Source organism: Rhea americana, unplaced genomic scaffold (genome assembly GCF_003343005.1).
Source record: "Rhea americana isolate MKP2758 unplaced genomic scaffold, rheAme1 scaffold_61, whole genome shotgun sequence".
NCBI lineage: Eukaryota > Metazoa > Chordata > Aves > Rheiformes > Rheidae > Rhea > Rhea americana.
Genome location: NW_028186768.1, coordinates 3,465,726 through 3,484,110, shown reverse-complemented (window position 1 = coordinate 3,484,110; position 18,385 = coordinate 3,465,726). Strand labels below are relative to the sequence as shown.

At 44.5% G+C, this 18,385-nt stretch overlaps 1 protein-coding gene across 4 annotated transcripts in view; it reads left to right on the top strand.

Annotated features, from left to right (window-relative positions):
* Positions 1-18,385, top strand: part of CACNA1B (calcium voltage-gated channel subunit alpha1 B) — a 306,930-nt gene that overhangs the window by 136,948 nt on the left and 151,597 nt on the right. For all 4 annotated transcript variants that reach the window (XM_085320126.1, XM_085320125.1, XM_085320123.1 and 1 more), the window contains exon 7: positions 5,637-5,740. In XM_085320126.1, coding sequence (XP_085176252.1) covers positions 5,637-5,740 — 104 coding nt within the window. The remainder of the gene's footprint in view (positions 1-5,636; positions 5,741-18,385) is intronic.

Genomic DNA, 18,385 nt, shown 5'->3' with positions numbered 1-18,385 from the left:
CAGCTGAAGGCCTTCGGGCACTGATGGAGGAGCGCTGGTGAATGCTGCTTTATAGTTTATCTGTGCATTGCTTCTGCTAGAGGCAGACTGAATTTGTCTCAGAGTTGCAAGTGCTCTTCCTTAGAGCAGACTGTGAGCAGGAGCCCGTTTGTATCGTGATGATTAGCCCAATGGGGCACAGGTGCAGCAGAGATCTGCTGTGGAGACCAGCTAGCCTATACTAACATCCTAACCCATGCAAGTCGAAGTCTGTATAGTCTRTATTGATCGGGAGCTGATTGCAGGCCGGATGGGATAAGCTGCTTACACTAAAATCAGTGTGCTCACCTGAAGGTCTGTTGTGACAGAGTAACAGTGGTGCAGCCTGGTGTGTGGGCATCCCTGAGCTCTCTTGGGCTCAAAGTTCTCTCCCTCAGCTGTCAATGGAGATGGAGCAGATTTTGGGAGGAGGGCAAGAATAATGATTGTATTTTGACCAGAAACTCAGAAACCAGCTGAAATGCAAGGTTTTATTCAGCTGTTTTCTGTATTGTTTACATTCACCAGGGTGACAGTCTTTGAATGGGGTGTTCTGAATCTCTGCCTATCCTACCCAGCATTTTCCTACAGTGAAGGTATTTGTTGTTCTGCTGTTTTTGTCTTTCCCAAGAGGATTTAATCAGATTAGGCAATGTTGAATAGATTATTTGAATAGGTTATTTAAACATGTGCTATCACTACCTGGCTTGCTTGGTCCCCGGCATGCGTTGAATGGGGTTGTGGGTGGCGCAAAATGGTGGCAGGTTTTTTGTTTGCACTTGCTGGAAGGAACCGTCAGCTTCGCATTAGAGATCGCTCAGGTCTGAGGTACKTCTGAGGCATGGTCTTAGTGTTTGGTTCATGGGTAGATGGAACACATCTAGGTATTTGGGAATCCCCCACCTCTCTTGCTATGCAAAATGCAGATTTATGTTCTGTTGCAGAAGACTGGAGGAATGTGGAATGTGTGGGCAGGTGTGCTGTCTGCTCAGTGGGAAAGGAGGGGGGAGGATTGCAGGGATTATTCTTTGCTTTACTTGTTCTAATTTGCAACCTCCAAATCTCACCAGACCTCAGATTTGTCACCCCATTGAACAGAGCCAGTAATTTGCCTGTTCRCAAGGCTGTGTGTAAACCAAAGTTAACTTTGTGCGTGTCAGGCATTACTAATGCAAACCATGATTAAGCAAGCCTTGTAGAAGCCACACGGGCTTCCCTTTCTTGGGGTCTGGTGGATCCTCTTCTGCAGCGGCTGTCGTATTTTTCCCACTAACTCTCTACCACTGGTGAGAGCCTTGCTGACGAAGTGCTGCGGAGTGTTTACGTGCTCCTTTCCCCACCAAACGAGCGGGTGCTCCCTTTGATCAGCACTGTTTGAAGTMAGCAGGAAGAGGGACTCGGCTGTGAGGCTGATGGTTTGTGAAGCTCTCCTGGTGATGCCCCAGCCGTGGGGAGCGCAGAACTGAAAGTAGGCGGGGTCCTTGGAGAGGTGGTGGTACACTGCTGCAATGTGCATGGCGTAGGAGGGAGAAGACTGAGCAGGCAGGGCTTTGCTGACCTGTGCTGGCTGGAGAAGGAATCCCACTTCATGGTGGCAGAACTGGTCTGGCCGGAGTACGGTTGTTTCTGGTCTTGCAGGACTGAGGTGCTCTAGTGACATGACAAACTCTTCTCAGGGCAGCAAGGCACAAGGGCTCTGATGCTCTGCGTGCTCCAAGATACGTGGRCTGTGTCCACAAATGCCCTCCAGGGTGAGGGCTGCAGAAAGGAACATAAAGTGTAGTATAAAAGCAATTTTGGTCTCTAGYACATTGCAAACAGGAATACATGGCTTTCAAGCTAATTGTTCCAAAACATAYCTTTAAATGAATTTATAATTAGACAGAGCTGCCATCTTATTAACACAATGAAGTGAGTGCCTGGCAGCTCTCTGGGCCTGAGAGACAGGAAAGTCTAAGGATTCACACCAGCCTTGTCTCTTGTACTGGACAGGTCACTGAAAGTTTGACTGTGGGAAATATCTCATGCCTGTTGGAGTACACTCAGTTCTTTTTGGTTTTATTTGGAGCTCAGGGCTTTAATCTCCCCACAAGACAGCAGATTTTTAGCCTCTGCATTTGTTAGAGATGACAGTATTCACCTACCTGTCTCCACAGGGAGAGGGCACTGGGCTCACTGCTTGAGGATGCTGTCAGTGTGCAAGGTGCTGCATAAAAGGGAGAAGGGAACTTAAAACCAGCTGTGCAGAGAGCTAATATGTAAAGGTTGTGTCTTGGTCTCCAGCTGTCCTTGGTGACCCAGGCACTCCTACTTTGCAGAGGCATCAGGCTTCAAGGTGAATGATGAAGCAGAGTCCCATGGGGAYGCTTCTGTGGGGTGGGTTATATGTTTTGGCAAAAAAGCTGAGGGATGGGAAAAGGAGACACCACATTTGAGTAGGTATTGTTGATGCATCTTAATCAGTGCTCAAGGACGGAGGATGGAAGTAGCCTGGAGATGAACAGAGAGATGCAGAGGAGGCCACACAGCAGGGCTTGTTGGCAAGAGCACTCCAGGATTCAGACTGTTGTGTGGGCTTTTGATGCATGAGATAGTTCTCTGGTTTTCCACTTCCTCTGTGACCTGAAAAGTGTCTCTTGGGCTTTCCGTGCCTCAGTTTCCTACAGTATAGCACCTCTTCTCTGAGTGTGGTATGTTGACAAGTTTAACTGATGTGAGCTGTTCACCCTCTGTGCCTGGGGCACTCCTCAACCAAGACTTCTGCTTGATGTGGGCATTATTCAGGTGGTGCTTGTGACAGGTCCTGCTCCTGTTACTAATGAGGGAGTGCAGCAGTTTTTCCTAAGCAGTGAGAGAGTCTGCCTGTATTTTGATGTAATTCTGGCACATTATTACCAGTATTTTATTTCTACTTCTTCCATATCAAGTTAGACTTGTGGTTAGGGTCAAGTAGCCCTGACAGCAAGCCAGGGATTAAACCAATGAGGTGTTTTAGCTAGAATGTAAAAACTGATCTKTTGCCTTGCCCTGCTTAATGAGCAAGCCTGGAGCAGGGCTACAGCCCAAGCCCCAGTTGTTCTGCRCATAGAGAGCTGCCTTCCTCTGCTCAGCATAGCCAGAGGTGGCTGCAGGCCTCTGTGGGCTTTTCCTGAAGGTGAAGAGGTTGGTTTTCCTGGCAGCTCACGGCTTTGATTCATTACAACATCTCACCATGGCAGAGCTGGTGCCATAAGCTGTGTTTGGGTTCAAGTCTGGGAGCACTGGGAAAGATGCTCCATGTTCATGGAGGTTCTGCATTCTCAGAAGTTTTCTACTGACCCTTTTGCCTAGTGTTTTGCCCTCCAGCTTGTCCTGGATGCCTGTGCGGGAGATGGAACAAACAGGGCAAGGCCTGGCCTTGCCCTAAGCAGAAGGCAGCCTAGCAAATATTCAGAAGAGGCTGGCTAATTAGTTGTATTTCAGCATATTTCATTTTAAAGACTCTGATTGTGGAATGGAACCATGGATCTGTCGCCAAATTTGGGCTTCAAATGAATAAGTAAATGATTAACAATCATTTGGCAGTGTAGAACCTACCATACTCTCCTTGCATGTTTATATGATTTCCCCTCTCCCATCTGTTCCCTTCCTCTTCCTTGTTGGTTTTCTAGCCTCCCCTCCYCGCCGTTAGGTTGATGTCAGTTCCCAGCCTTGCTGGATGGGAAGTGTCGACTTCAGCTGGTGGTACGAGGGCTACCATCTTGGTCAATGCAATGAGGATTGAATAACAGCCTCTAAATATGAAAATACGGATTTTGCAGCTTAATCCCAAGAGAGCAGGCTGGGGCCATATTAGGTCCTTTTTCTGTGTGTGTCAAGGAAGAGGCGCTGAGCATAAGTGTGCTTGTGAGCTCAGAACACCTCTGTGTAGAAGTGAAGCAGGAGGATAGGAAAAAGAAACAGCTAAAAGCAGAAAGAGAGGAATAGAGAGACAAAACAGTGAAAGAAGAAATGCTGCTGGGGAGAGACAACAGGTTTTGGAAAAGGCATTAAAAATTCAGTGATGAGAGAATGAACTGGACCGTTTTTTTCTCTTTCTGAGCTCGTTTCCCCTGTCTGTTCTCTCTTCCAGTTCATTTGCCTGTCTCACACTGGTTTTACCTTTAGCAGTGTTGGCTTGTGGCTGGATTAGTTAGTTCTTGGGTGAGTCACTGATCAACTGACATAGATGTTTCTGAATATGTTAGCTATTTGGAGAAATGTTTGCCACTCATTTGATCCAGAGTCTGCTTCTTGAGGAGGAATTTATGCAGATATGCACCATATTTAAAATGCCTCAGAAGGTATTTACTTCCATCAGTAGCGTAAGCACCTGTAAGAAATGCTCTGACTTCAGTCACCCTCATTGGACATCGTTCATGCCTGTTTACTGGGTGATGTCTACTTATGCAGAGACATTTCAAGATGGCATAAGGAGCACACATGACTAAAATATTCATGGCTGCATTTAAGGCCCTTTTCCTGGAATACTTCTGCAAGCAAAGTCTCGCTTCCAAATATGGTTGGGAACAGTGATTAAAAAGCACCACAAATAATAAATGAAAGGCATTAATATCAGTAAGAATTAATGTATTTTGTTGAAGCTGGTGTTTATGAGTGTTCCTCTGCAGTCTCTGAGGATCTCTGTAGTGGGCAGGCAGGTGAGCGCTGAGTTTGTGATGAGAGAATTGTGTTACTCTTCATGCCTGGTAGGAGGAGGAGAGTACCTTTGGGTCTTCTGTTTTATTTTGCTCTTTGCCTCTCTCATGCTCTGCATCAGCCCATTCCCAGATTGCTGCATTCTTCACTCACAAGAGAAGAATTTGCATTTTTCTAGGCACGTGGCTTCAGTAATGGCCATGTGGCATTTTACTTTTCAGCAGTTCCTTAAAGAGCTCCCTTGTTGGTTGATGAATGCAGAAACCTTGTCATAAACTAAAACAGCCTTCCCTCCCCTTAATGTCTACTGTTGCTTACTCAGTCTGGGATGCAGGTTTTGATGACACAGTTCCAAAGTGCTGAGTAAGCAGATGTGAAATTGCAATTRCTCTCAAGATGCCTCCTTTTCTTGTGGACTTCTTGTCTTCTGTTCTGTGTGCTTATACAGATTTTGGGCACTGCGCCACACGCTGCCTTAATTGCAGCACAGATTAACGGAAGCCTGTGGTTCCCTCCTCTTGTTGTGTCTTAATTCAAATGTAAATACAACGATGATGCTCAGCTCATGTTAACTCAGATTTGAGGTGAGGAGARTGGAGACTGGTGTAGAAGGCCTGCTTCTGCACAGAAGAAGGTCATTTAAAAACATGTTTTGGGCCCCCCAACAGGGTCAGTCTGGATCTGTGGAATTAGAGCTGAAATTTTTGTTGGAGCTGCTGGCAAACTGTGATGTGGACAGTGGGATGTTCATYTTGCTTCCTCAATTCTTTTGCCTGCGTTTCAGCTGAAGAACATAAAACAGCTAAGTTATCAGTGGTGAACTGAGGATGGAAATCTGAGGGGAATCTCCTATGGCCTCTGCCCTGTGTATTCTGTATGGCATGTTGTCTCTGAAGCTGATTAATATTTGCTTTTCTCTCTCCCCGTCTCTTTGTTTCCAGACTAATGATGCTGCAGGAAATACATGGAACTGGCTTTACTTCATCCCTCTCATCATCATTGGCTCTTTCTTCATGCTCAACTTGGTGCTGGGCGTCTTATCAGGGTAAGGCACTAATGACTTGTTTGTTTCCATGTGGATACAAAAAGGGAAGATGTATTAGTTTTAGTACTGTGAAGAACAGAAAATGGAGTGATGCATCACGCTGTACACTTTCCCCTTCACACATCTGCTACMCTTTCCTTTTCTTGCTATGAGGTATTTCTATAGGATTATAGAGCCATGGAACACTGGATAAGCTGGTAATGCTGCCATCCCTTGAAATCCATTGGGGACCCACTGATGTCAGTGTAAGAACTGGATTGCTGGAGCTGGACATTAAAGTCTTCACAATGCATTTGATCTAATTGCACAGCATGGGGAAATGTGAAGAAAATGTGAAGCTCAAAAGACAAAATATTTCTTTTGTTTGTTTGGTTTTTTTTTCTTTGGAAAACCTCTATCAGTTTAAGCCAATGTCTGGATTTTGGGGACACACTGGTCTCTTGATGTCCAAATCCCTAGGGTCAGCCAAGGATTCAGTAGTCCTTGTGCATGAGTTTTGGGTTTGGGCCATTGTAGAGACAGAGCTGCTAAGTTTGATGCCTTACTGGAATGTCCCCAGCATTTGCAGAAATTTGATTTAGATTTATCAACCTGAGTCATCTTAGTGGTCTACAAGCTCTTCGATCTTGGCGTATTTCATACCCAATTTTTTCCTAGCCCGTCCAAATATATGTATAAAAATCTAGATTCACTTCTGGCTCTTGGCAGCTGAGGAAGAGAAAAAAGAGTTAATGCTGCTGAGTGCTAAAATCCCKTTAGTGTTCACCATTTGCTCTTTCTATTTAAATTATCAGAGTAAGAAAAATGTTTTCCRAAGAACAGATTCATGCCTAGTTTTATTATTTTGTTGAGGCCTCTCATTCTCAAAGCACATGTGAGGGGAAGAGAAAGGAGGCAGCAGTGCAGCTGAGAGCGGTGGGAGACATGCTGAGGCGAAGGAGGGTCTGSGAGCAGGCCGTCTGGTACGCTTTGCTGGTCCTTCAGTCCAGCCATAATGGTCATACTCAATAATGTTGAATCAAAGCCATTCATCAGATTAACTCGTCATAGCAGAGGCTTTGCAAAGAACAGCTTTGTGGCTATACTTTTCCAGCTTACCATCTAACTAAAACCAGGTGGTTCGTTGTGTAGTTCATCTACCTTGTTCCAGTGTGGTCAGTCCGTGTTGGCTGGAATGATACTTGTGAATTAAAATAAACCTGAGAAGCCTGTAGGCTCCTGTTCCTTTGTGCTGGGTTCAAGGGTGTTCAGTGACAAATAAAAGACGGAGACCTCAGTTTGGCTCTCCTGAAAGTCTCTTGTTGCTTGGGGCAAGATACAAAGAAAATAAAAGTGCATATATTGTATAAAAAAATGCAGCTCTGTGCATTAAGTTTCCCTTTGTTAATGGTAAGGATAATTACATCTTCTCCACAGAGGGAAGCTTTTAAATTCCATTTTGCATAGTGGTTTGATGTCCTTGGCAGGAATAATTCCCGGGGAGAGAAGAAAATAAACATCATAGCACAGACATTGACCACATTGTTCAGCAGGCTCTTGATAGGCTTGCAGGCATAGTGGAGTTGAAAGAATGTGAATATATCTGAAATGGCCCGGTGATGGAAAGACACCAGCCCTGAACCTGAACCTCTGAAGGCAGAGATTTTTGCCATTATGTCCTCAGCCAAAAGCCCCAGCGCAGCACTTTGAAAAAAACAAATTTCTGCTGGAGGTTATAAACACAATTCTTTGCACTTATCTCTATGCATTTAAGTTCTGATCCTAAAAAGAGAACCACAGAGAAGTCAACTGTAAACACACAGAGACTACTATRTGGTAGATTTTCACCCAATAACTTGATGCAGTCTGCCTTACAGTAACAGTGTTAGCCAGCTGCTTCTCCAATGGAGATCCTCAAATATATCGCATCTTCTTGTTTCTATAAAACAAAGTTGATTTAGGATTAGGTCTATAAAGACCCCACAAACARAGCTAACTCAGAAATCACTCAACTGCTTCTTATTCTCATTATCTGAGCAACTCACAGCCTTTAATATTATTCTCATTTTGTCCTGGGGATGATACAGTGCTCTGCCYTCTTTTCCGTTCCCACCTTGGAGAAGGAACAGTGGGGTAGAAAGGGGAGTTTAACCCCTATGATAAAACAGTTGCAAAGCAGAAATCAGATCACTAGTTTCCTAGGCTTGTGCACTATCTTCAGTATTGTCCTCCTTCATAAAAGCCCTGGAGGGCAAGCTGTGTTTTATTTTCCAGTACTTTACCATACACATCATGGACATTAGGGGTTAAGCTTCAGCATGTCACTGGGCACACCATAGAAAGCCACAGCAAAGGCTTTTACCTGTGTATTTTTCATTGCGGTTAGTTTTGAACCATTTCCCTCCCTCGTAGTTGTCTTCTTTTTCTGGCGACACGGAAGGTGTAGGTTTCTGAAACAGGTAAAGAGGACRTTATCACAGGTTATGGCAATGCAAATAATCTGAAATGACAACAAAGGTTATTGACACTAGATTATACCCTTCTGTGGTTATTTTTGAACACATGCCAACAGTGCGCAGATACYTTATAAAGGTGGGTTTAGCTCCAGACTTACCTGTTTGAACAGTGTAAATAGATTGAACTGGTTAGATTCTCAAGTCTCACCCACTAGCAAAATATGGCAGCATTTGCACTGCAAGTGTTAGAGAAGAGAAGATACCTACCTTAAAACAAAGAGCAAACAGCTTTTCCCCTCCCTCGCTTTTCCTTGGAATGGTAATAAAAGCAGAAATGGGAATCTAGCAGGGAGATGTGTAAATCTTTGAGTGTTGGTAAAATCTTGGTATAAAATAACCCAAAATCTTGGATCACAGTTGATAATGCAGTATCCTCTGCATATGTGGCTGAAGATGTAATTAAAAGCGTGTTGGCTCTGTAATTCAGATTAAATGAGACTCTGCCTGCTGTACAGTGTGTCTTCCTTATGCATGCTGATCAAAGCACTGCCAGTGCTCTTGTAATCAGTTAATGTTTAAATACTCTCCTGGAACATCTTTCTCTGCCTTCTGTTCCTTTCCCCTTCTYGGATGCAAGCACCGTGAGCCAGGTTGTCGGCTGTGCTCAGCTCTTGTTGTAGCACTGGGATGAATATTCAGATTTCCCCAACAGTCTTAGGCCATGGGGTGTGGCGTTCTTGGGAACGTGCTTTTTTCTGATGGTGCAAATATGAATGTTGAGTTCTCCTTTACCGAAGTTGTGGGCTGAAGTGGATACTCTGCTATACCTGCTGCCCTCCACACTAAGGGCAGGTCTCTGGTAAAAATGGTAGCAATTTCCAGCTTGCAAGGCTGTACGTCACAAGCAGGCACAGATGATGCTATTCTCAAACCCTGATCATGGTAAAATGTTTTTATTGAACTCTGCACATGGTTCTGCAGTTTCCAGTGAAGAGAGGAGCCCTCCTCCCACTAACTACAAATGCAAAATTTCTGACCATCACACATTCATTTCTAGCCTTTTGTACTGTTGTCGTGCTAGCAGGCTGCAGCCCTCTGCCATCCTGCCCTGGCAGCTGTTGTCATCAAGGGCCTGCCACCCATCTCCCTCAAAGCTCTATCTTCTAGCTTCCTACGATCCCTCCATTAGCAGGGGTCTTAGAGCTACTGTTCTCATCCTGCTATTCCCCTGTTAGCCCTCAGCCCTCTCTCAGCCCACCTAACATCTTTATTCTGTGGGCTGATGAGTTTATGGAATTTTCTACTGAGATGTTGAACTGGGTATTAATTTTGTCTGGTAATGAGCTCAATGGTTCTGTACAGTGCATTTGTGACTGTTCTGATGCTTTGGATTACACAATACAAAGAGGATAAATGTTATCATGGGATGCTACGATGCTATGAGGAAGATGATTTAACTTATTTCAAGGCTAAGTGCCTTTTGGCACTGTTTCACCCAGCGGTGGGGAGCAGTGAGGCTGGGGAGGAAAGAAGGAGGCCTGGTCAGAGAGGGCAGCACACTGTGGATGATACATTTGAGTACTGAAAGTCTGTATCTCTCGCGTGTGAAAAATGCTGCTTGTCATGTCCTCAAATATTTATGGTGAAGCCTGAGGTATTTCCAGCTCAGCCAATAAAGAGCAGTGATCTTCCCTGAGGAAGATCTCATTTGGCTGCAAAAACAAAGTGCAGAGATGCACAAGGGTGGCCAGCCTGAGATGTGCAAGACCAGCATCTTATTGAGGGAGAGTGCCTGGTGTAAGAGCTGTAGGAGGACACTGTGCTACAATGGATCTGGCATCTTCATTACAACAGGAGCCTGGCAAGGGGTAGAGCTATGGACAGTGCCCTCACCTTGCGGACAAATAAGAGACTCCTTTGTTTGGAGAGGTTACACCCATGAAACAGAACCGCGGCATCCCCACTGGAATCGTGTTGGCACCGATGCACTGKCTTTGGCTTATTTCAGTCAATTTTCGGGATGGTTTTCTTGGAGACCTAATGCAGCTTTCATGGTTCATGCTAAAAGGCACCTTAAGTCTCCACTGCTGTACCTTGTTTTAGGTACCACTTCGGGATAATGTTCTCTAAAGAGTCCCATTAAACGCTCTTCCTGACTTGTGCTGCGGTCTCCCTGGGGGATTTCCGTTTCCATTTCTGACTATTGTATCTTGGATCACGAGACTTCTGTGCTCTTAGAGCGGCTCACTGGGAGGAAGAACACAACATCATTTAGGCCTCATTGAACTGGCTGTCTCAGTGATTTGCTCTGCTGAGTATCATGACATGTTTTCACATCCTGAGGATTTTTGCCAGATTGAGATCATAAAACTTCAGCCCTGAAGATGTGCAGAGGCTGGAGAATAATCAGAATGATTAATTTGTCATAATGGCAAAGCATTCTGTCCTCCTTCTCCCTCATTACAGAGACAATCATTCATTTTSCCTCCAGATTTGTTCCAAGTTCACTGTTACCTGCTGTGGTCTCACTTTGGCTGCTGCTAATTATTTGCAACAGAAGAGCTGTATCATGAAAAGATAGGAGATTCTGTTCTCTTTATTTTTAGTCTTTCTCCAGATTGTATTCAGAAAAAAAAAAGGGGGGGGGAGATAGGGTAAAATAAGTATTTTCTCTCCCTCTATTCCTTTCTCACCATCCTGTTTAACAAAGCTATTGCTGCAAACAAGAAACCTGGGAGAAAGCATATGTGCTTCTTAAAAAAGTGGTCATAGAACAAAGACTTTCCATGTAAGCTTCCTCTCACCAAGTTAAATGTCCTAGAAAATGTAGACCCTGTGCTTTTTTTGTGTGTTTTGAGCTAGTACAGGAGAGATGGACTACCTTTCCACAGCAGATTCTCAGGAAGGTAGAGAAGTTAGAGCCTATGACACATAGGACACTTAACTTTAACCTTCTGGGGATGCTGCTGCTTCTCTGGGATGAAGGCCTGATAGACAGAGCCAGAAGTTCACCCAGAACTTGAAGTGGGTTGATAGTAGCAATTGACACTACGAGATAAATGGAGCTTTTTTTATTTTTTTCTCTCTATCACAGCTTCCTTCAGTCGGGGTTGACCCAGCTGCAGCACTTGCAGCATTTCAAATTAGATCAGGTGGAATCAAAGTGAAACCAGCAAAAGTTGAAGGTGAAGAAAAGGAAGATGCRTTGAAAGCTTCATCTTTGCACTGTCCCTCTCCTCTCTTTCTAGAAATGCATGATATACTCCGTATCTGCCTTGCATTTGAATCATTCTTCTGCTATTCTCAAGTGATGAAAGTGGCTGTAAAGCCTGGCTTGATGCTGAGAGATCAATCTCACAGTGGTACTTATCAGCTGGTAGAGAAGAACTATTCCCTCCCCACACACTCTTTAGAGAAATGAGGAGGAAACAGAAGCACCTCTAGCTGTGCAGGATTGATTGAGCCAAACCTTGTTCCTAAGTGCTGACTATTAGGACAGGTTGAGCAGCTCAGCCAGCTGGGTCTGTCCTCCAAGAAGTTCCATCTCTGGGGCCAATCTGGCAACCCTCAGACTAGGCCCACTGTGATCCTGGCCGGATGTAGCTGAAGTGGAAGGAAATGGATAACTCCAGGCACATTAGGGATTCTAAGCAGCTGATGGGACAACCTGGGGCAGATGAGGAACAGAGTTCTGTCATCTTCAGCACTAGGAATCTCCATCCTCTTGTTGTTTAACAGCAATGTTCAAACCTCAGAGCTCTCAGCAAAGCATCTTTATTGGCAGTAATCTGGGAGAGAAAGGTACCGTCTTAGAGGAACCAAGTCTGACCACCATGAAGAAATTCTTACTGATGTTTCTTCAGGTGAGTCACTTGCTTAGTCGCACCTCATTCCAGCACTTTCCTGAGTGATCTCTTTGCGCCCATGGGATGAGATTTCTTCCACCTCCCTCAAATTGTCACCTTCTTCTTGTGCCAGATGGGCTTTATAATCGATACATTTTGCCTATGCTCAGTACTGAGTTGGATCTAATTTTTAGAGGTATTTAAAACCAGTGGTATCTGCCAATACTCCACTGTTCACATTTACAGATCAGGTGGTCAGGGGCACCAAATTATTTTCAGCTTGCCTGCAAGTTTCTCTAGACTTCAACTTTTTGTCTGTGAATGAGGGTAATCGTAATTTGGTTCATCTTGAAGTGTTTTGAGGACTTACGAAGAAGATATCTGATGCTATGGTAAAAGAAATAATAATAATAAGACTGCTCTTTAATCCTTGCTCATCTTCTTTCATTTTGTTTACAACCCTCTGGGCGCAAGGTGCTAGCTATGGACACACCTGAGCCAYGTGGCACTGGGTTTGCAGCTCCTCTGCCTTGGTCCAGGACACTTCTTGAGCAGGCAGCCAGACATTCCCTGGTTTGTCTTGCACTTTTGAGGTTCTGCAGACTCCTCTGTTAATTCCTGGTGTCTCATCATCCCTAGACCTCTCCTGGCCTTGCTGCCTCCTTACATCTCTCTGTAATGATATATTGACTCTGGATGTTTGTCCCTGGATTTATTGTTTTTCATATTTTTCTTTCCTGGGACAAACTTTATTTTGCTTTTCACCTCTATTTCTAACTTAGTAACATGCACCCAGGCTAGAGCACTGGCTCTTGTCTCCCCCCCACCTCCTCCCCTTGCCCCCATGCCCTGCCCTGAATAGGCCAGCCCTGCTGCGCTTGCCTTTGTTCTTCTCCTGAAGCAAAGCTGCAGGTGACACCAAGCCTGGTTGCTTTGAGGCAGCCAGACCACAGCTGGCCTGCGGGGCTGTGGGAAGGTCCTCACGGCAGGATTTCTGTTCTCTTGCTGCTGCCTCGCTGACATCCTCTTTCAGGCTCTCAGGGGAGTGCCATGTTGGGGGCCTGACATGGGCCTTTGCTAAATTATTCAGTCTCTGAGAGACTTCAAAGGCTTGCTTGTGCTATTTAGCACAGCCAAGGCTTTGTGTCCTTAGTCGTATAGATAGTTACGGTCATAAAGGTGTTGGGCTTTTTTTTGTTGCATTTGGTGCATATTTCCCCTTATAAAGGATTTACCATGCTTCAGGAAGACAAAATACAGAGATTGAATCTGCAGAACAAATTCTTTCCTTGGAGGAAGAATCTACTTTTCTCTAAATTCTGGGATGCTAATGGGATTAGCAAGTGAAGTGTAAGAATATTAATAAGATTAGATCCCTGGTGAAACAAGCAGCCAGGGGCTTTGAAGGATGTTGGCCAGGGATGGTACTGCTGCAGGAAGGATGCCTSGGCAGTCTGACAGGTATGGCATAGAAACGACCAGCTGAAACTGCTTTAGAAGTGGCTAGTTGTACCAGATCAGTCTGCATATAGAAGGCAGCAAACTCAGTTACACAGGTACTGCAGGACCTGCAGGATGGCAGGAGCATGAGGAGCRTTGTGTGTGCMGTGATATACTCTGTGTTGGGCTTAACCTAAGYGGCAGGGATTTGACTGGGTTTGGASAAGGAGSCAAACCCCAGGCCATCATAATTTTTGCATCGGACGTAAAGAGGCCTGAGARTGAAAGGGAAAAATCATTGGAGGCTCTTTTTTGATTTWTATCCCACARTTTAATTAACCAAAGTGAATGATCAGAATGGAATTAAGTGTTTCTGCTTGCATGTGGATGCTCTCCGGCTGCAGGGAGATTTGGAAGTATAGCTGTTTCTTGCTCTGGGAAGTCACCAAAGTGATTCTGGAGGGGTTTGTAAGTGATACACAGYGCCACAGCAAATGGTTACAGCCTGTCAAGACCACAGGAGACCTGACTTTACTGAAAAGTGAGGTTAGGATCACAGTCATCCGATCTGTCTTATGTACAGTTCTCTGGAGTTCTGCAACCACATGTTCTTATTGGTGGGGTCCTGTCACCTCTTTCCAGGGAAATTCCTAGGTCAGYATCACTCTTATTGAAGACTTATTTGTGAGGAAAATGCAAAAATTGCATGGACAATTGGCACCAGATCTCTTCTGAGATTCCTTCCTTACTGGTTGTAAAAAGGGTAGACTAAAACTGAAGCAAATTTTTATCACCYCACCTTTCCTTATCCTGGCAGCCTCTATAACAACCTTTTGTTCTTCTCTTGGTCTTTAGTTGTTTCCACCATGCAGCACAACTAAATGTGTGACTTTGTACCACTGTCTCTCTTCTGGCACTTCCTCTCTGCAACAATGCTCCTCTGCTGGTGGGAGACTCACCTGCCAGGTCGCCTAGCTAGGTACCATAGTCCACCCTCTGCCACCAGCCTGCCTCTCTCTGCTCTTGAGTGACATAGGCTGTTTAACAGGTGACTGTCAAGTACCAAGCCTCTTCTTGGGCTCTGCTGTACATTTATGTGACAAAGCTTACAGATTTAGCCTTCTATCTTGGCAAACTGGTTCCTCTGCCTGGAGAATTCCTTTTGGCCTGTGACTAGCCTAGGCAGTCACATGCCTGTTTGCCTTGCTAGTTCCTTTTCCATCGGCTCACTMGCTTGAATTCTTCTGGCTCCTCTTGGTTGTCAAGGGTTGCATTTTTCCAGGCAGGACTGCATCCCTAAATGCACGTGCTGTCCAGGCTCTACTTCAGTCTTTCCTTTGAAGCACTTGACCTGGAGGTGAAGACTATTTTAAAACTGATTGTTTTTTGGTTTTAGGTACAAGGCTAGAAGTCMTTTACAGATCCTTTTGGGGAGTCTTTGGTAAAGTCCTTCTGTGGTTTGTGCTTCTTTTTACTTGTTCTGAAGAGTGYTTTAGATTCAATAAATGAAGGCTCTCATTTTAAGACCTTGGTTTTGATGAGATTGTGTAGCTTATATTGTTCTGAAGGAGGAACTAATTATCTGTGTTATTGTCATGAATTGCTAATCATCATCACTGTTAGTGGTAGCAATGACAGCAATGCTATACCATCTCTCTCTACCWCTTAGCTTTGAGTGGGAAACATTTTTGTCCAGTTTTTAAGGAGGAAACTTTAACTGAAGAGGYTGAATGATGTGATGAAGTCTCAGAGTAGGCTGACTGTAGCTGAGCCTAGGAGTGTGCTATGGAACCCAAGACCTTGAGGCATGTTATATGGTGCTCCTATCTTAGTTTTTTGCTCCATCTAGGAAAGTTAATCAGAAACCCAGCAGAGGAAGACCATTTCTTTATCTTTTTGGTTGCTGTGACACTATTTTTAATTTAAGACTAGGTTGGATAAAATATTTGTAAGGATCTCATTGGATAATAATCTTTTATTGACCCTGGTGGTTACTCATGAATTAGCTATGCCTCTTTCCTGGCTAGTAGGCTCCTAAATTTCCCTGAAGTGGCTATTCCAGTATGTATTTACACTATGATTTATTTTAATCTTCCACCCACCAAGGTTACAAACAACAGTCATGCATTTTCTTGGTGACTTTAAGCACRGACCACTCTTGAGAAGAAAAATGTGATATGTTTAACTTGACTGGGTATGACATATATTTTTCCATGATGAATGTCCTTATTTTGATTTCTGTTTGGACCTGCTGTCTCTATAGGATCAGTTATTCATGATTGTCATGTTGTAACTAAGAGGCATAGTAGGTAGAGCTCAGCTTCCCCAACAGCAGTGCTTGCTGTGCTGGGCGWAAGACTACAACACTTCACAGCTTTCTTCCTCTTTATATGCCTCCTTGCAGTACTGAAAAAGGAGTGTTTTRGGGGCTTTGAGGGCACATGGTGGTTGGTGAGAGCCAAGAACAAGAATGGGTGAATGTTTTTCAATATTCCTCATTCCAGAGTTGGCCGAAGTCTGGAGGACCAGCTGTAAAGAAAGTCCTGGAGGTAAAAGTGGGGAGGAGACTGCRTATTTCATGCTCAGATTTGCCTTCTGATGATGTGGGAGATTTTTAGAAGTCAATCATATAAATAACAATTATGACAAATAAAGCAAGAAATGTATTTCATGCTACCAATGACTCCTTTTGGGATTTTGATGCTCTCATTTAGAACTGGCTGAAAACCTAACTAAAATATTTTTAGATGAAAAGTGGTATTTTTGTGGATTTTCCCCTTTTCTTTGAAAATGTTCTGAAATTTTGTTGAAAACTCCTCAAATTGAAATTCTAGGAGTTTTCCAGTTGCTTCAAATAGGAAATGTTTTGATTTTTCAAAAGGTGATGAATGTCATGGAAGAAGGAGAAGCATGTTTTTCTTAGAATATTTCATAAAGAAAAACATAATCTTTTGACAAGTTTTAGCTTCACCAAATCTCTGGAGATAGGAAGAGAAAGAGAATGTGATTTCCTTCACCAGGAAGACCTTTCATTAAAGCCTTCTKGTCTTCAACCTAGGCTATTTTGCTAGAGCTCCCTAGTGGTCAGAAGATACTCAATGAGAAGAGATCTGAGGTACTCTCTTTTCCTGGAAGTTACTTTTGCCGCTTATACAGCAGTGCCAAATATGAAAACAAAAGGCCAAGACTGAAGCAGTTGGGAACTGTGATGACACTTTGCTTGGCACTGGAACATAGTTGTCCCTCCCTGCAGCTGCTTCTGGTGGGTGCAGGTAGCTCTAACCTTAGCAATGTTCTGCACTAGTGTCTTGGAAAAAATTGTGTCTGACTGTTTAGAAATGACTGAATGTTTGTAACTTAGCACAGTTTCTACCTCATTTTATTACATGCTTAGAGATGAGATTAGAGACATAAGTCCTTGTTATCGTCCACTTTCCTTGGGGTAAGTAAGATTTGGGAGAGGATRAAAGATTTTGCAAAGCTTTCCCTTGAATGCTCTTGAGGGCCAGGGGCGGCAGGGCTGTGGCTCATCTGCTGTTCTTTTCACACTGTGCAGTCCTTCATAAAACTCTCCATTGGGTGTTGCCTCCTCCTCCCAACTGGCACCGTCCAAGGCTGGGAAATTTGCCATGAAACAACCCTGTAATGCAGGAAGTGTGGTCCCCCTGTCCTCTCCATGTCTGGCAGTTTAAATGCATGTTGTCACCAAGTGCTGTCTGATCTCATTCCTCCTCCTCCAGAGAGAAATCAAAACTGAGAGGAGGTCTGTGGCCTCGACTAGCAGGCGCTGAACCAGAAATGAGAACATTAGAAAGGAAGAGGGGAGAAAATCAGCATTGCAGCTGACACGTACAAGCTCCTGAAACACAAGGCAGCCACATGCTGAATGCCAAGGAGAGGCTGTCCGTTYGGAGTGAGGTTTTGGCTTCCTCTCTTTCCAGGGTAGGGTCGTGGGCTGTGCTGTCTGGTGGGGGACGGAGAGGGGAGTCAGGAGACTGGCATCATGGTGCCAAAACTAAGATAGCAGCTCAGCTGATGGCAGCTATCATATTGCTGGCTGATATCTGTGTGCCTCTCCATGATGAGCCGATTTTTCCCTGCAGTCCCTTCTCCATGGGTCAGACAATTGTGCCACACTAAGCCACAGTGTCAGGTTTGAAGGATAAAAGGTAGGCTTTGAATATAAAGCTGGACTTGCAGCTCCTTTCCCCTATTCATCCTCCTTCCTCCCATCTCCTATTTCTTGCTGGCTTTAATGGAGGCGTGTGTGGGTAACRGGTGGGATTATGSAAAAGAGCAGCAGCTGGCTGAATGCACATACMTCTTTAGAGGTTGCTTCATGTGGARTATCAGAGCTTTCTGTGGTGACCTGAATCAGTTTGGGGAACAGCCTCCGTGTGTCGTCTGGGGTTGGGGGCCATGCTATCATCTCAGTGTCATTTCAAACTATGTTGTAGGATGTAGAAGGACAATATTTCTGCAAAGGCTGGTAAAGGGATTAGACTGTTGTGAATTGGGTTTTTTGGGGGGCCTCTGTGGTTTGCCTACTTTCTGACCCCCCTGTACAGTCCTGTTTTAAGATTTTGTATCCATATTCTTGCTTTCCATGTCATTTTAGCAAATAGCAAGATCATTGTTTTTAACCTCAACCCAGAGCACCCGGGATGTTTCACTATCACAACAAAGTACCTTTCCTCATCTGTAGTTTGACTTGTTTCTCAAAGTCAGCTTGAGCCTGGGAAAACCCAAAGACAGGCTAGCAGGAAAGAGCAGATTTCTTCCCAACCTGAAAGGCAGGTGGTGCCTCTGTGACACTCTGTGATACTGTGCTTCCCCAGGAAGCTCTACTGTGGGGTAATATTTGAGTGGTGCTGGGAGGATTGAGGGGCAACCTGTAGTGTYAGAGCTAATTTGTCTAACAGGAC